The sequence below is a fragment of the Oryctolagus cuniculus genome, chromosome 5 (assembly GCF_964237555.1).
Source record: "Oryctolagus cuniculus chromosome 5, mOryCun1.1, whole genome shotgun sequence".
NCBI classification, from domain to species: Eukaryota; Metazoa; Chordata; class Mammalia; order Lagomorpha; family Leporidae; genus Oryctolagus; species Oryctolagus cuniculus.
The window spans coordinates 61,269,328-61,282,762 of record NC_091436.1 but is presented as its reverse complement, the minus strand read 5'-3'; the positions used below and the strand labels follow the sequence as shown (position 1 = coordinate 61,282,762).

At 39.9% G+C, this 13,435-nt stretch overlaps 1 protein-coding gene across 2 annotated transcripts in view; it reads left to right on the top strand.

Annotated features, from left to right (window-relative positions):
* The window catches only part of CDC40 (cell division cycle 40), a 52,473-nt gene extending 39,038 nt beyond the window's left edge, over nt 1–13,435 (top strand). For both annotated transcript variants that reach the window (XM_051854422.2, XM_002714912.5), the window contains exons 12-16: nt 350–465; nt 707–840; nt 8,429–8,505; nt 9,971–10,115; nt 11,453–13,435. In XM_051854422.2, coding sequence (XP_051710382.1) covers nt 350–465; nt 707–840; nt 8,429–8,505; nt 9,971–10,115; nt 11,453–11,630 — 650 coding nt within the window. In that variant the 3' untranslated portion in view covers nt 11,631–13,435. The remainder of the gene's footprint in view (nt 1–349; nt 466–706; nt 841–8,428; nt 8,506–9,970; nt 10,116–11,452) is intronic.

Sequence of the window (13,435 nt, the reverse complement as noted above, 5' to 3'; positions counted from 1 at the left end):
TGTTCTTCAACTTCTTGTAAATGGGATCATCCTTATATTCTCTTTTGTTGGCAGTATCTTTCACTCAATATAAAACCTGAGATTCACCCAAGTGGCTTATATTGCTAGTTTGTTTTTCTGTTGCTTGTGGTTTTCCATTATGTAAGGGGAATTGTGATTGATCTGTTCTACAATTGGTAGAATTGTTTTTAATCATTAAAAATCTGTGAAAAGGGGCAGTGTCGTTTATAATAAAGAGCAAGAAGGCTGACCTCAAAAAAAATTTAAGCAAATGACCTCTAGATCTTAATCCCACAGTCATTATTAAGTGGTTAAATTTATTTTATCTAATTTGAGCCTTTGGTTTTAGGACAGTGTATATCAAGATTTACAAACCGAAAAGTGCCCTACTGTGTCAAATTCAATCCTGATGAAGACAAGCAAAATCTCTTTGTGGCTGGGATGTCTGATAAAAAGATTGTGCAAGTGAGTTTCTTTACCGTATTTTTATTAAAATTCTGGAACTTTATGTTGTATCAGAGGATGCTATAAGGAACATAAATTCATTAATATTTGCTCCTTTTGGGGACTGCTGATGTCCTGTATTTAGTAGAAAATAATGAAATACATAAAAACATGATATTGGGGATCTTCCCCCTTCCTGCTTTCCAGAATTCATAAATCTGCTTAACATCTGCCTTTACCTTTGTTCTTATTTGATTTACAGTGGGACATTCGAAGTGGAGAAATTGTGCAGGAATATGATCGGCATTTGGGAGCTGTCAACACCATTGTTTTTGTTGATGAAAACAGGAGATTTGTTAGTACATCTGATGATAAGAGCCTAAGAGTTTGGGAATGGTGAGTTTTCCATCAGTAGAAAAACTGATTTCCATAAAACATGCAGTTTAAAAATTTGTAGCCACAGATAAAACCTGATTATCAACCATTTGAATATTTTTGCAGCTGTGATCCTGGTTTGCCAGCCAAGCATTGTAAGTAGGGGCCAGTGTTGTGGTGTAGTGGGTAAAGCTACTGCCTGTTACACTGGCATCCTACTTGGGGGCCAGTTCATGTCCCAGCAGCTCTACTTTTGATCCAGCTCCCTGTTGATGCCTGGGAAAAGCAGCGAAGGATGGCCCAATTGTTTGGGCCTCTGCCACCCATGTAGGAGACCTGGATGAAGCTCCTGGCAACTGGGTTTGGCCTGGCCCAGCCCTGGCTGTTGGCAGCCATCTCTCTCTCTCTCTCTCTCCCCCTCTCCCTCTCCCTCTCCCTCTCCCTCTCCCTCTCCCTCCCTCCCTTTCTCCCTTCCTCTCTTCCTCACTTCCTCTCTTCCTCTCTCTTTCTCTGTCTTTCCCTTTCTCTAACTCTGACTCAAATAAATCAGTAAATCTTTTATTTTTAAAGATTCATTTTTCTTTATTTGAAAGACAGAGTTACAGAGAGAGGTTGAGACAGAGAGAGAGGTCTTGCATCTGCTGGTTCACTACCCAGATGGCCGCACTGGCTGGAGCCGAAGCCAGGAGCTTCTTCCAGGTCTCCCTTGTGGGTGCAGGGATCCAAGGACTTGGGCCATCTTCTCCTGCTTTCCCAGGCCATAGCAGAGAGCTGGATCAGAAGAGGAGCAACCGAGACTAGACCCGGCGCGCATATGGGATGCTGGCGCTTCAGGCCAGGGCGTTAACCTGCTGCACCACAGCACTGGCCCCAAATCAATAAATCTTTAAAAACAACAGCAATGGGGCCGGTACTGTGGCGTAGCAGGTGAAGCCGCTACCTACAGTGCTGTCATCCCATATGGGCACTGGTTTGAATCTTTTTCAGATGTTCCACTTCTGATCTAGCTATCTCTTATGGTCTGGGAAAGCAGCAGAGGATGGCCCAAGTGCTTGGGCCCCTGCACCCATGTTGGAGACCCAGAGGAAGCTCCTGGCTTCAGACAGGCATAGCTCTGGCTGTTGCAGCCATCTGGGGAGTGAACTAGCAAATGATGGAAGACCTCTCTCTGCCTCTGCCTCTCTGTAACTCTGCCTTTCAAATAAAGAAATAAATCTTAAAAAAAAAAAAAAAAAGACACAATTCAAGTAACCACGTAGAGAAATAAAAATCTAGTATTTGGATAATCTCATAGTCTTTGGATAGTCTTTCTAAAGGATATGTATTTTGACTTGTTTCTCTTACAGTGATGATAGATTTATATTGTGCTGTCTTACATTCTTACTTAGTATCTTACCCAAAATGGCCACATGTATGAACCACAAATGTAGACAATATATATTGGTTTTGTTTGGGATGAAGCATAAAATCGTGGCCTCAAAGCCAATCCAAAGAAACTACTGATGTATCTCTTTAAGTCTTTAAAAGGCTGCTTTGTGATTATTCAGTACTAAAATTTGTCCCATATCATCACCCTTACACAAATATTTTCCTTATAAAATATAATCAGAATATATGAGTTAATTTTGCTTTCCTAGAGGAAAACAAAACTTTTCAAAAGTCAAGAAGTATTAAAGCTAGTTTTATTGAATATCATAAACCATCTGTACAATTTAATTTCAAAAAATATATAATAAATTTGTTAAACAGTGTTTGCATAGAACCCTGCTTGTTTTTATAATCAGTTATGAAGCACAGCTCAACCATGATTACAGCCACTCAAAGACTAGAATGTTCATCTCCCCACCCCCAGAAGATGTTCTGTTTTTAAGAAGAAATAGGAAGTGGCCAGCACTGTGGTATGGTGGATAAAGCGGCTGCCTTCAACGCCGATATCCCATATGTGTACTGGTTTGAGTCCCAGCTGCTCCACTTCTGATTCTGCTCCCTGCTAATGCACCTGGGAAAGCAGCAGAAGCTATTCCAAGTGCATGGGCTCCATGTGGGAGATCTGGATGAAGCTTCTGGCTCCTGGCTTCGGCCTGACCCAGCACTGGTTGTTGTAGCAACCTGGGGAGTAACCAGAAGTTGGAAGATCGATTGATCTCTCTCTCTCTGTCTCTCCATCTCTCTGTAACTCTGCCTTTCAAATAAGTAAATAAATCTTTAAAAAAAAAAAAGGGGGAGGGGGGAGGAGAAGAAATGGGAAGCCTTGAAACAGAATCAGTGGTTTCCTCCTCAGACTGAGTCCTTTTGGAGCAAGTCCCTAACCATTATCTGGAAAATTTGAGTAACTGAAGATTTAATAGAATTTAAATGTAATTTTCTCCCACACTTACCATGACCATCACCACTGTCCAGTCCAACTAACCCCCAATTAATGGAGAGTTGACTGTACTTTATATATTGTCTTAGTGTAGAACATCACCTTTAAGGCCAAGGTTTGAGTTTGCCTTACAACAGTGTGTCACTCCCCGTCTTCGTGGAGGAACGACACAGGACCCTGCGCTGTTCTTTCGTCTGCTCGGCCCTCCCCGGGTTTGCTGCTGGTTCTTCCCGGGTTGGCTACTGTCCCTTCCACCTCCGTGGAAGGGCGGTTCCCCCTGGCCATTTTCCCCACTTCCGCAGGGGAGCGGCACACCGCCGGCCGGCTCTCTCGGGGGCTGCACAGGTGTTCCTTCAGATAGATGTTCCCCTTAGATGTTCCTGGTGCATGTTGTCTCTCTCCTCCTTTATAGTCCTCTTCCACCAATCCCAACTCTGCTACCCACACGCCGAGTACGCTGCTCTCCTCCAATCAGGAGCAGGATCAGCTCCTGGAGGTCATCACTCAAGTTGGCAAGAGGCAGCTGCGTAGAAGCTGTTTTCTCCTCTCCCAGCGCCATATTGTGGGAGAGCAGATGCATAGAATAAGTCTTAATTCCAGTAACTCAGTCCAGTCCGGGTTGCTCCCCACACAGTGATGTTTCTTACTTTAGAAATGATGTTTTTGCAGAGAATCTGATATATGAGCCACCTTAGTATCATTTGCATGATACTCTAAGAATAAATATACGAAGACATGTTTTATTTTATGTACCTTAACAGTTTGATTATACTTGAACTTTCAAATATTTCAACTCTATTTATTTATTTATTTATTTATTTGAGAGAGAGAGAGAGACAGAGAGCTCCCATTGTCTGGTTCACTCTCCAAATGCTTACCACAGACCCAGGCCATAGCTGGGAGCTGGGAACACAATTCAAGTCTCCTTCATGGGTGGCAAGAACCTAATTACTTGAATTATCATTGCTACTCCCCAAGGTCCACATTAACAGGAAGCTGGGGTCGGGAGATAAAGCTGGTGTTGAAGCCAGATTCTTCAGTGTAGGACGCAGGCATCCTAACCACTGAGCTATATGCCTGCCTGCCCCTCAGCTCTATTTTTAATATAGAGAGGTATAAAAGAAATTGATAAACTTTTTAAATAATGTACCAGCTGCAAAGCTTAAGAGCACTTGTATGTTTTCTATAGTAGACCATTGATCAGCTAAGGGATAACATTAGCATGTGTCTTTTTATCCCCTATCAGATCTTAAGAAATACTTCTAGAAAGTCATGATACTGTTTCATTATAAATGATGACAGCCTCAGATTTCCTCTGAACCTGTACCATCGAGCAGTTCTGACAACCCTCAGATAAGACTGGGGGTTTCTTGTCTGTCATAGCCCCCTATCCTATGCTTACCCATAGCTTGTAGCATATTGTGAGTGCTTGTTTTTTCCTCTTTAACAAATTCTTTGTTGTTGTTGTCGTTGTTTTGTAAGACTTAATTATTTGAAAGGCAGAGTCACAGAGAGGGGGAGAGACAGAGAGAGAGAGAGGCAAAAGGGGAGAGAGAGAGAGAGATCTTCATCTGCTGATTCACTCCCCAGATGGCCACAGTCGCCAGAGCTGGGCCAATCCAGAGCAAGGAGCCAGGAGCTTCTTCAGGGTCTAGGTCTCCCACGTGGGTACAGGCCTACGCACTTCGGCCATCTTCCGCTGTTTTCCCAGGAACATGAGCAGGCAGCTGGATCAGAAGTGCAGCAACTGGAACTTGAACCAACACCCATGTGAGATGCCAGCACTGCAGGTGGCAGCTTTACCCAGTATGCCACAGCGCTGGCCCCTTAACAAGTTCTTAATCACAAAAGAAGAACAGTGTCAGTCAGCAGCAGTTGGGGTACGTGGCATGCACTGAGTATCTAAAGAAGTCATCGTTGTTGCAGTTATTAGTAATGTGACATTTATGGAGTAATTTCCATACGCCAGTCTCTATGGCAAGCATTTTATATGAACTCTGATTCACTGTACCAAGCAATCTTAGGAGATGTTTGCACTTATTATTCCCCCCTCCCTTTTTTTTAATATAAGGAAACTAAGTTAGGTTAAGTAACTCACCCATGCTTATATTGGACCTGAATTCATATATAGGACCAAAATTCAAATCAGGAATCTAAACTTAATTCCAATGCTTGAATCTTTGGTAATGTGGATGAGTAGTTAGATAAATGAACGAACTAGTAAGGAGAGAGTATAACTTGTATTTTTTTTTTTTAGTAAGAAAGCAATAAAATTGAGAATCAGTTCCACTACCAAGACAAGTAGGATCCACAGAAGCATGCTTTGTTGTGTCTAGCCATCCCTACAAGCAAGCACTAGTGATACTGGAGCTTACATAGGAGAGGAAGGCAGAGCCCGACCTCCTCGAATGAGAGCTGATCCCAGCTGTAGGAACGGCATCGGCACAGGTGCCTTCAGACCTTCAGATGTGGAGTGTTTGCCTCCTATACCTTTTTTTTTTTTTTTTTTTTTTTTTTTTCTGACAGGCAGAGTGGACAGTGAGAGAGAGAGAGACAGAGAGAAAGGTCTTCCTTTGCCATTGGTCCACCCTCCAGTGGCCGCCACGGCCGGCGTACCACGCTGATCCGATGGCAGGAGCCAGGTACTTCTCCTGGTCTCCCATGGGGTGCAGGGCCCAAGCACTTGGGCCATCCTCCACTGCACTCCCGGGCCACAGCAGAGAGCTGGCCTGGAAGAGGGGCAACCAGGACAGAATCCGGCGCCCCAACCGGGACTAGAACCCGGTGTGCCGGCTCCGCAAGGCGGAGGATTAGCCTAGTGAGCCGCGGCGCCGGCTTCTTATACCTTCTTAGAGAAGCATAATGACGACAGAAGAAAACAAACCAAAGGAAATGGCTTTCTTAAATGATACTACACATCTAAGACTGTTACAACATTCTAAAGGAAAATCACAGATTATATTAGGTGCTCGGCAGCCTGCAGGTATTTTAATTGATTGAATGCATGAAATGTTACAGACATGCTTTCTCCTGAAGGTATTTACTTTGGTGAAATATTTTTTTTTTAAGATTTATTTGAAAGGTAGAGTTGCAGACAGAGAGAGGGGGAGAGACAGAGAGAGAGGTCTTCCATCTGCTGGTTCACTCCCCAAATAGCCGCAACGGCTAGAGCTGGGCCGATCTGAAGCCCGGAGCTTTTTCCAGGTCTCCCACATGGGTGCAGGTGCCTAAACACTTGGCCATCTACTACTGCTTTCCCAGGCCATAACAGAGAGCTGGACTAGAACCAGCATCCATATGGGATGTTGGTGCCACAGGCGGAGGCTGAACCCACAGCACCACAGTGCTGGCCCCTTGGTGAAATATTTTTAAAAGAAAATTTTAGAGAGGTTCATACTACTGTTTATCTTGAAAATTTCATATTTGAAGTGTTTGGTACAGTGATTAATATGACTTGAGATGCCTGCATTCCATATCAGAGGGCCTGGGTTTGAGTTCAGCTCCATATTTGAGTCCAGCTTTCTGTTAATGTATACCTTGGGAGGCAGTAGGTGATGGTTCAAATACTTGGGTCCTTGACACCCACATAGAAGAACATTTGAGTTCTGGGCTCCTGGCTTTGGCTTGGCCTACCCTTAGCTGTACTGGGGGTGTTCCAACAACTTCAGTGACTCGCTCTCCCCTCCTTTCAAGTAAAATGAAAATAAATTAATTAAGACATTTGTTAGTTGGGTTTTTTGATGAATTCACTTGCAAATTGAAGATTATTTGCCAGATATGAGGTGCTTCTACTGAATTACAGTATCTAATTCAAATATAGTGTTGTGTTCATAACTATAACTGAGCCAGATAGACATATTTTCTAGAAATAATAAAGTCCACAGGTTGTTCAGATTCATTTCTTGTCCTAGAGCTCATTATACCAAGATTCCTTGAAATACAGGGTCCTTTTGAATTTTTTCCTTTATTTTTAGTAAACCATTGATTAATAAGAACTTTGACTATGGTCAATTTGATTTAGAAAATGCTCTTCTATTTTAAAATATAAGATTATTAGCCACTAATAATTATGAGGAGGGGCAAATATGATATGAATCTTTTTTAGAATGGGATACTTTTTAATACATTTGTTTTATTCTGCATGTCAGGTGTTTTTGGTGGCTTGGAGGTATAAACAGTTGGAAATCTGACAAATGATGTTGTTCCCCAGGTTATATCTGAAAATTTCCCCAGACCAAAACCTTAAGAGAAGTTTTTTCCAACCATTTGATCCTTCTAAATGGATGCATAAGTCAGTATAGAAAATCATTACATGTAGACAAATTGTTATTATTGTTCAATTAATGAGAATCTAGGATCTTGAACCAGAGTTTGAAATTGAAATCACCACTTCATATTTTGAGTTACTCATCAGATTGCATTGCCCACACATTTCTGATTTCATGAGAAGTGTGAAGACCAAAAATCCCTTCATAATGACTAAAGAACCATTATCACAGAGAATATTAAAAATGAAAAGGTACCATGAACCTTTGGTGGTTCTCTACTTAGGTTGACTAGTTTTACATTTTTGTTGTTTATTTTATCCTTTTGTATCACTTGGGTTTGGTTTTGACAATTCTTTCTCCTTGCACTGAGCCTATTTGAAATGCTTTACACATGTCAACCAAAAATAGTGCAGGTCCCAAGCACTTGATCCTCTTGGCCTTGGTCATTATTTCTGGATGCGCTAAAACAGCTCACAGATCCCTGCAGCTGTGCCTGCCATCCACGTGCATCGCTGAAGGCTTGTTAGCACTCCAACCTGCTTGCAGAGTGATGAGATATTCAGGTGACTGACAGGCAAATGACACCTCCCTGTAGGCTTGCCTCAGACATCTTGCTTCTGCTTACCATGGTGCATTTTCAGATGAGTTCAGTATGAAAGAACCTTCAGTAACAGATTTTTTTTTTTTTTTACCATAAAGGCCAAAGTTTAAGTCAAATAGAATTAGAAAGCAAACTCACTGGCACTTTTATAATTATCATGGAAAGTCATTTATGAAATAAAGATTTATAATAAGCAATATGCTGTCATTTTGTGATTTTTTTCCCCCTCCTCCAGGGATTTTCTTGAAAGGTTTATGAAATATGTAATTTTAATCACTTGCTTTGATTTGGATATTATTCCTTTGTTTCAGAGATTGTTCTTCTAATGGCCCTGTTTTAAATGACTTATTCTGATAGGTGATTTTCAATTTTTAGGGACATCCCTGTGGATTTCAAGTACATAGCAGAACCCAGTATGCACTCAATGCCTGCAGTGACTTTGTCTCCAAATGGTGAGTTAATACATACAAAATGTTCTTAAATGAGCTTCTAAGACATGGTACAATTTCTTTATTCATGAAAATTTTGGCTGTTCCCTTACAAGGAAGGATTGTCACAGTGCCATACTTGTACAAGGAAATCTTTTCTATATTAGAAATAATTGTTGGTTTTCAAATGTGAATCACCTTACCTACTCTGTTTGTTTTAAATAAAAATAAAAGAAACAATGATTTATAGCCAACATTGCCTGAGCATCTAGGATTTCTCTCTGATAGTCAAATTTTTCTTTTTTCTTTTTATGCCCTTCCAAAAGATTTATTGTGAGCTCTTTTCTTTCAAAGGATAGGAAATTTCCATCTGATTCTCCATAATGAGAACACCTTAGCAATTTACTATAAAAAATTTTCCTATGCAAAAATAAGATGAACAAGATAAATCTATTTAATACTGTCTCCTGTACAGTAATCCGTCTCCTTTTAAGTACGAGATAATTTGTGCTACAGAGAAACTGACACTGTACTGATAGAATTGTAGCTCCACGTGGAGCATTAAAGCAGAGGATCTCATGCTTGGGGAACATCATCACTGAAGCCACAGTTCACTCACACAGCTACTCTTAGTGTGGAGCAAGGGAACAGAGACGAGGAAGAACTGGCTGGTCCCTCTGGGCCTGTACTGCAGGCAGACTGGTGACAGCTCTCCAGTGCCTGTCATTTTTATGAGAAGCTCAACCTAACTGGATCCCATTTTGGTGATGACTGTAGTATACGCATTATAACTGTGTGTCCACATCTCAAGGTGTGTGTAAACCATCTGTGACAATTGTTGTATGCCTCTTCAGCAAGGCCATGGGCCCACTCATGCTTTGCGAGGGTTCTTTCCTTAGTTAGTGATGTGTCTGATGTGTCGCAGTCTGTAGCATGCAAGTAGTTGCTGCACTTTAGGATCTGGGGGCTTTCATGAATCCTGGGTAGAGAGAGAACACTGTGGCTTTTAAAAAACAGTTACTATAGCTATTTTTTTTTAAATCTTATCTCTCTTTTACAATTTTATTCAGCAATCCTAGGCTTTCTCACCAGTATTAATCTTTCCTTATTTCATAATTGCCACAGATAGGTCTCTTTCTCTCCGTAGGCCTGTTATTTATACTTATTACAGATTTGTTTCATTTCATAAATTTTAGTTTAACCTTATTAATATTAGGCTTGGAATTTCTGTGTTTGTTCATTTTTTTAAAAAACTTTATATGAATAGTGTTCAGTGATCCAGGGTTGTATGAGTAAAGTCCAGTACACCTCTTAACACAATCATATTTAGCATTTTAAGTATTTTAAATAAATAATGCATATTTTGTATATTTAGCATTATAAAGCAGTTGTAAGCAAGAATATTAGTGACAGTGAATGTATTTTCAATAAAGATTTTTTTTTAATTTTTAGTCTTTTCTCTAAAATGTCTCTTTTATTGAATTTACAGGGAAATGGCTAGCATGCCAATCAATGGACAACCAAATCTTAATTTTTGGAGCCCAGAACAGATTTAGATTAAATAAGAAAAAAATTTTTAAGGGCCACATGGTAGCAGGTTATGCTTGTCAGGTAGACTTTTCACCAGACATGAGGTAAGTTTAAACCTAATCCATTCTTATGATATAAACTATTGTTGTACAAGTAACAGCACTTCACAATTCACTTTCACATATGTAATTATGTGAGAACCGTGTAATCTGTCAAAATGCCAGCTATAAAGGTCAGAACAATTTATAAATATTATAATTTGGTTTTAAGTTCTTACTTCAGTATATCTTAGATTATTTAGGTCTGTGTCCTTTAACCACTTAATAAATCCTTGTCTCTGTACCAATGCCTTATTTTCTTCTCTGCTTTTCTAAGCAAGGCTAGATGTACTATAATCACTGTGTTGCTAGGATTGAATGCCAGAAGCATTAACTCTGCAGTGTGAAAGTAAATTTGACTACAGCTTGTCAGTGCCGAAACCTTAAAGCCAGCTTTTGAATAGTTCTCTCTCACACTGAATTTGTATAGCCACAGTCTTGCCAAGAGTAGAATTCTGCTTTCATTCTCCCATTCTTTGTTAAGCTATAGTAGACATGATTCTGAAATCCCTGCAGCTGTGTGTGTTTAACCTGGTAACTGGACCTTTAACTCTTACCTCGGAGTCTGTCCTGGATGTAGTTAAAAGATAAGGAAAGCAGGACATTTATGAATGTGGTGGAGTCTACAGTGGTAGAATGGGTCTAATACCTTCACTAGCTATATGTGAAATTGGTTTCTCTGTACTATTTCTCGTATATTTTTCTTTTCTTTTCTTTTCTTTTCTTTTTTTTTTTTTTTTTTTTTTTTTTTTGACAGGTAGAGTTATAGACAGTGTGTGAGAGAGACAGAGAGAAAGGAAAGGTCTTCCTTCCATTGGTTCACTCCCCCAAATGCCTGCCATGCACCAATCCGAAGCCAGGAGCCAGGTGCTTCTCCTGGTCTCCCATGGGGTGCAGGGCCCAAGCACTTGGGCCATCCTCCACTGCACTCCCTGGCCACAGCAGAGAGCTGGACTGGAAGAGGAGCAACCGGGACTAGAACCCGGCGCCCATATGGGATGCAGTGCCGCAGGCGGAGGATTAACCAAGTGAGCCACGGTGCTGGCCCCCTTCTCTGTACTCTTTCTGACCAGAGATTAAATGTGATACCCCTTTCCTTGGGGACTCTGAGATTTCCAGTCTTCCCAGTTATAAAGTGTATTCTACACTTGGGTTGGTGGTTAGTGGTAAGATTTGTTGAGGTAGAAGTTCAAGTTATAGGCTACTTGCTTCATGCTCTTCATGTTCAGAGTATTGTTATGTTCACACTGTTGTTTTATGTTAAGCTGAAAAGATAAAATCTTTCTGTTCTTCACTCAGTTGGTATGTGACTCATATGGAATTTCTTTCTCTTCCAATTGCAGCTATGTGATTTCAGGAGATGGAAATGGAAAATTAAACATTTGGGACTGGAAGACCACAAAACTCTACAGTCGGTTTAAAGCTCATGATAAAGTGTGTATAGGCGCAGTGTGGCACCCTCATGAAACATCTAAAGTCATAACGTGCGGCTGGGATGGTCTGATTAAACTGTGGGATTAGGAGATTAAGCCTTAAACTATCTAGGATCATTTTTGATCCAATGTCATATTTAACTACTCATTTTATTATATGTGTTGGATGACAACCTGATTTACAGATAATATATGGCCTTATGGAATTGACCCATTACTTGGAAAAAGAATTTTGCTAAGTCGGACTCATAAAATTCATTGAGAGCTTCATTTTGTTCTATACAAATATTATTTATGCAGAGAATGGCCATTGATTTTGCATCTGACAAATAGTTCTTGTTGGCAGGCAGTTTTGAGTTTCTGTTCATGTGATACTGAAGGGATCCCTTTGGGGTCAAGAAAGAATCCCTAGTGGATTCGGCATTATAGAGGAGATAATGTAGTTAGTAACTCAGAAAGGTACTGTATATGTACATCTTCAACCAAAAGTGCAGTTAAAAAAACCAGGGATAATGTAATTTAATATAAATCTGATATAAGAATTAAATCACACATAATTACTGTTCATATTATTTTCAGTGGGTCAAGTTCCAGTCTTTTGGCTTGAGTTCCACTATTTTTGATGACATATGTTATATATTTTTAATTGTAAATCAGTAACATTCTTTGACTGCAACATTCCTCTGGTTATTAAACAATATGAAATAAAAATCAGTCCAGAATTCTTTCCTTGACTTTCTTCCTGATCAGTGTAGATAGATCTATTATATTTTATCAGAGAATTATATTGTTTTAGAAGATGGAACTGGAGAGACAGAGCCAAGACTTTGAGTTTTATTTATATGCATGGACAGTAAGGAGCTTTCAGAATCAGGATCTACTAGGTCATTGCTTCACAGATGTTACTACTGAAATCTTCCTCACAGGAGAAAAGAGTATGAGGGCAAAGTCCACATGTCAACTTGTCATTTCTTAGAAGTCATATGTTTTATCTTTAAAATTATTCTGATTTTGCTTGTAAATATATATGACTTTTTTTTAAGATTAGAAAAATTGTAAGCATCTTTCCAAATCTTTGAAAGAAATTGACACTCCAAGAGGATGGCCAAGCCTCCAAGTTGGAGGAGCAAGTGACCATGGTGAAAATAGCTTAAACACTTGAGATTATGAAATCCATATAGCCTCACGAATATGGGGGCTAACAGCACTTTAGTTTGACAAGCCCTGTCTCCTGTTCTATTACTAATCTGCAATGGGAGTTTAAGTGGTTTGAAATACTTCAGAACCATGCGATAAAAGATTGTTCAGTAGCTGCTCAGAATGCTGGCATGGTGTTCAAATCATGTTGAGTGTTGAAAACCTGAAAAGAAGATTAAGGGCTGAGTCCTATGCTGTCATAACAGGCATGTTCCTTGCCTGAAGACAGCTTCCAGTTTTACAAATCAAGTTTAAAAGGCCTGGTATATATGACCACTACCTGTAGACACAAATAAATTTCAAGGAAGAAAATAGAAAAAAGCCATGAACATGGAGAAGATGCATTTTTTGACACACAGGCACTCAAAGAAACACACACACACTGCCCACCTACTGCCAGGAAAAGTGGGAAGTTTCTGGAGAGGGAAGGATTCAGACGAGACCTTTCCTTTAGTCCCAACCATTGGTTTTAAGAAATGTGAATTACTGAAACGCGATGGGACAAAAAAAACTACTATATTTAAACTGTTTTGTTTGCCAACAGTATTGTATGTTATAAGTCATAATTTCTAAATCTGAAGTTATTTTATTGTGTTTTTGACTGTTTCTAAACTAACTGTATATAAAAGTTACCTCCTTTTTTTAAAAAGATCATATTTTTTAAATAAAGCATTTTTGTAGAAAGTGCTACCAAAA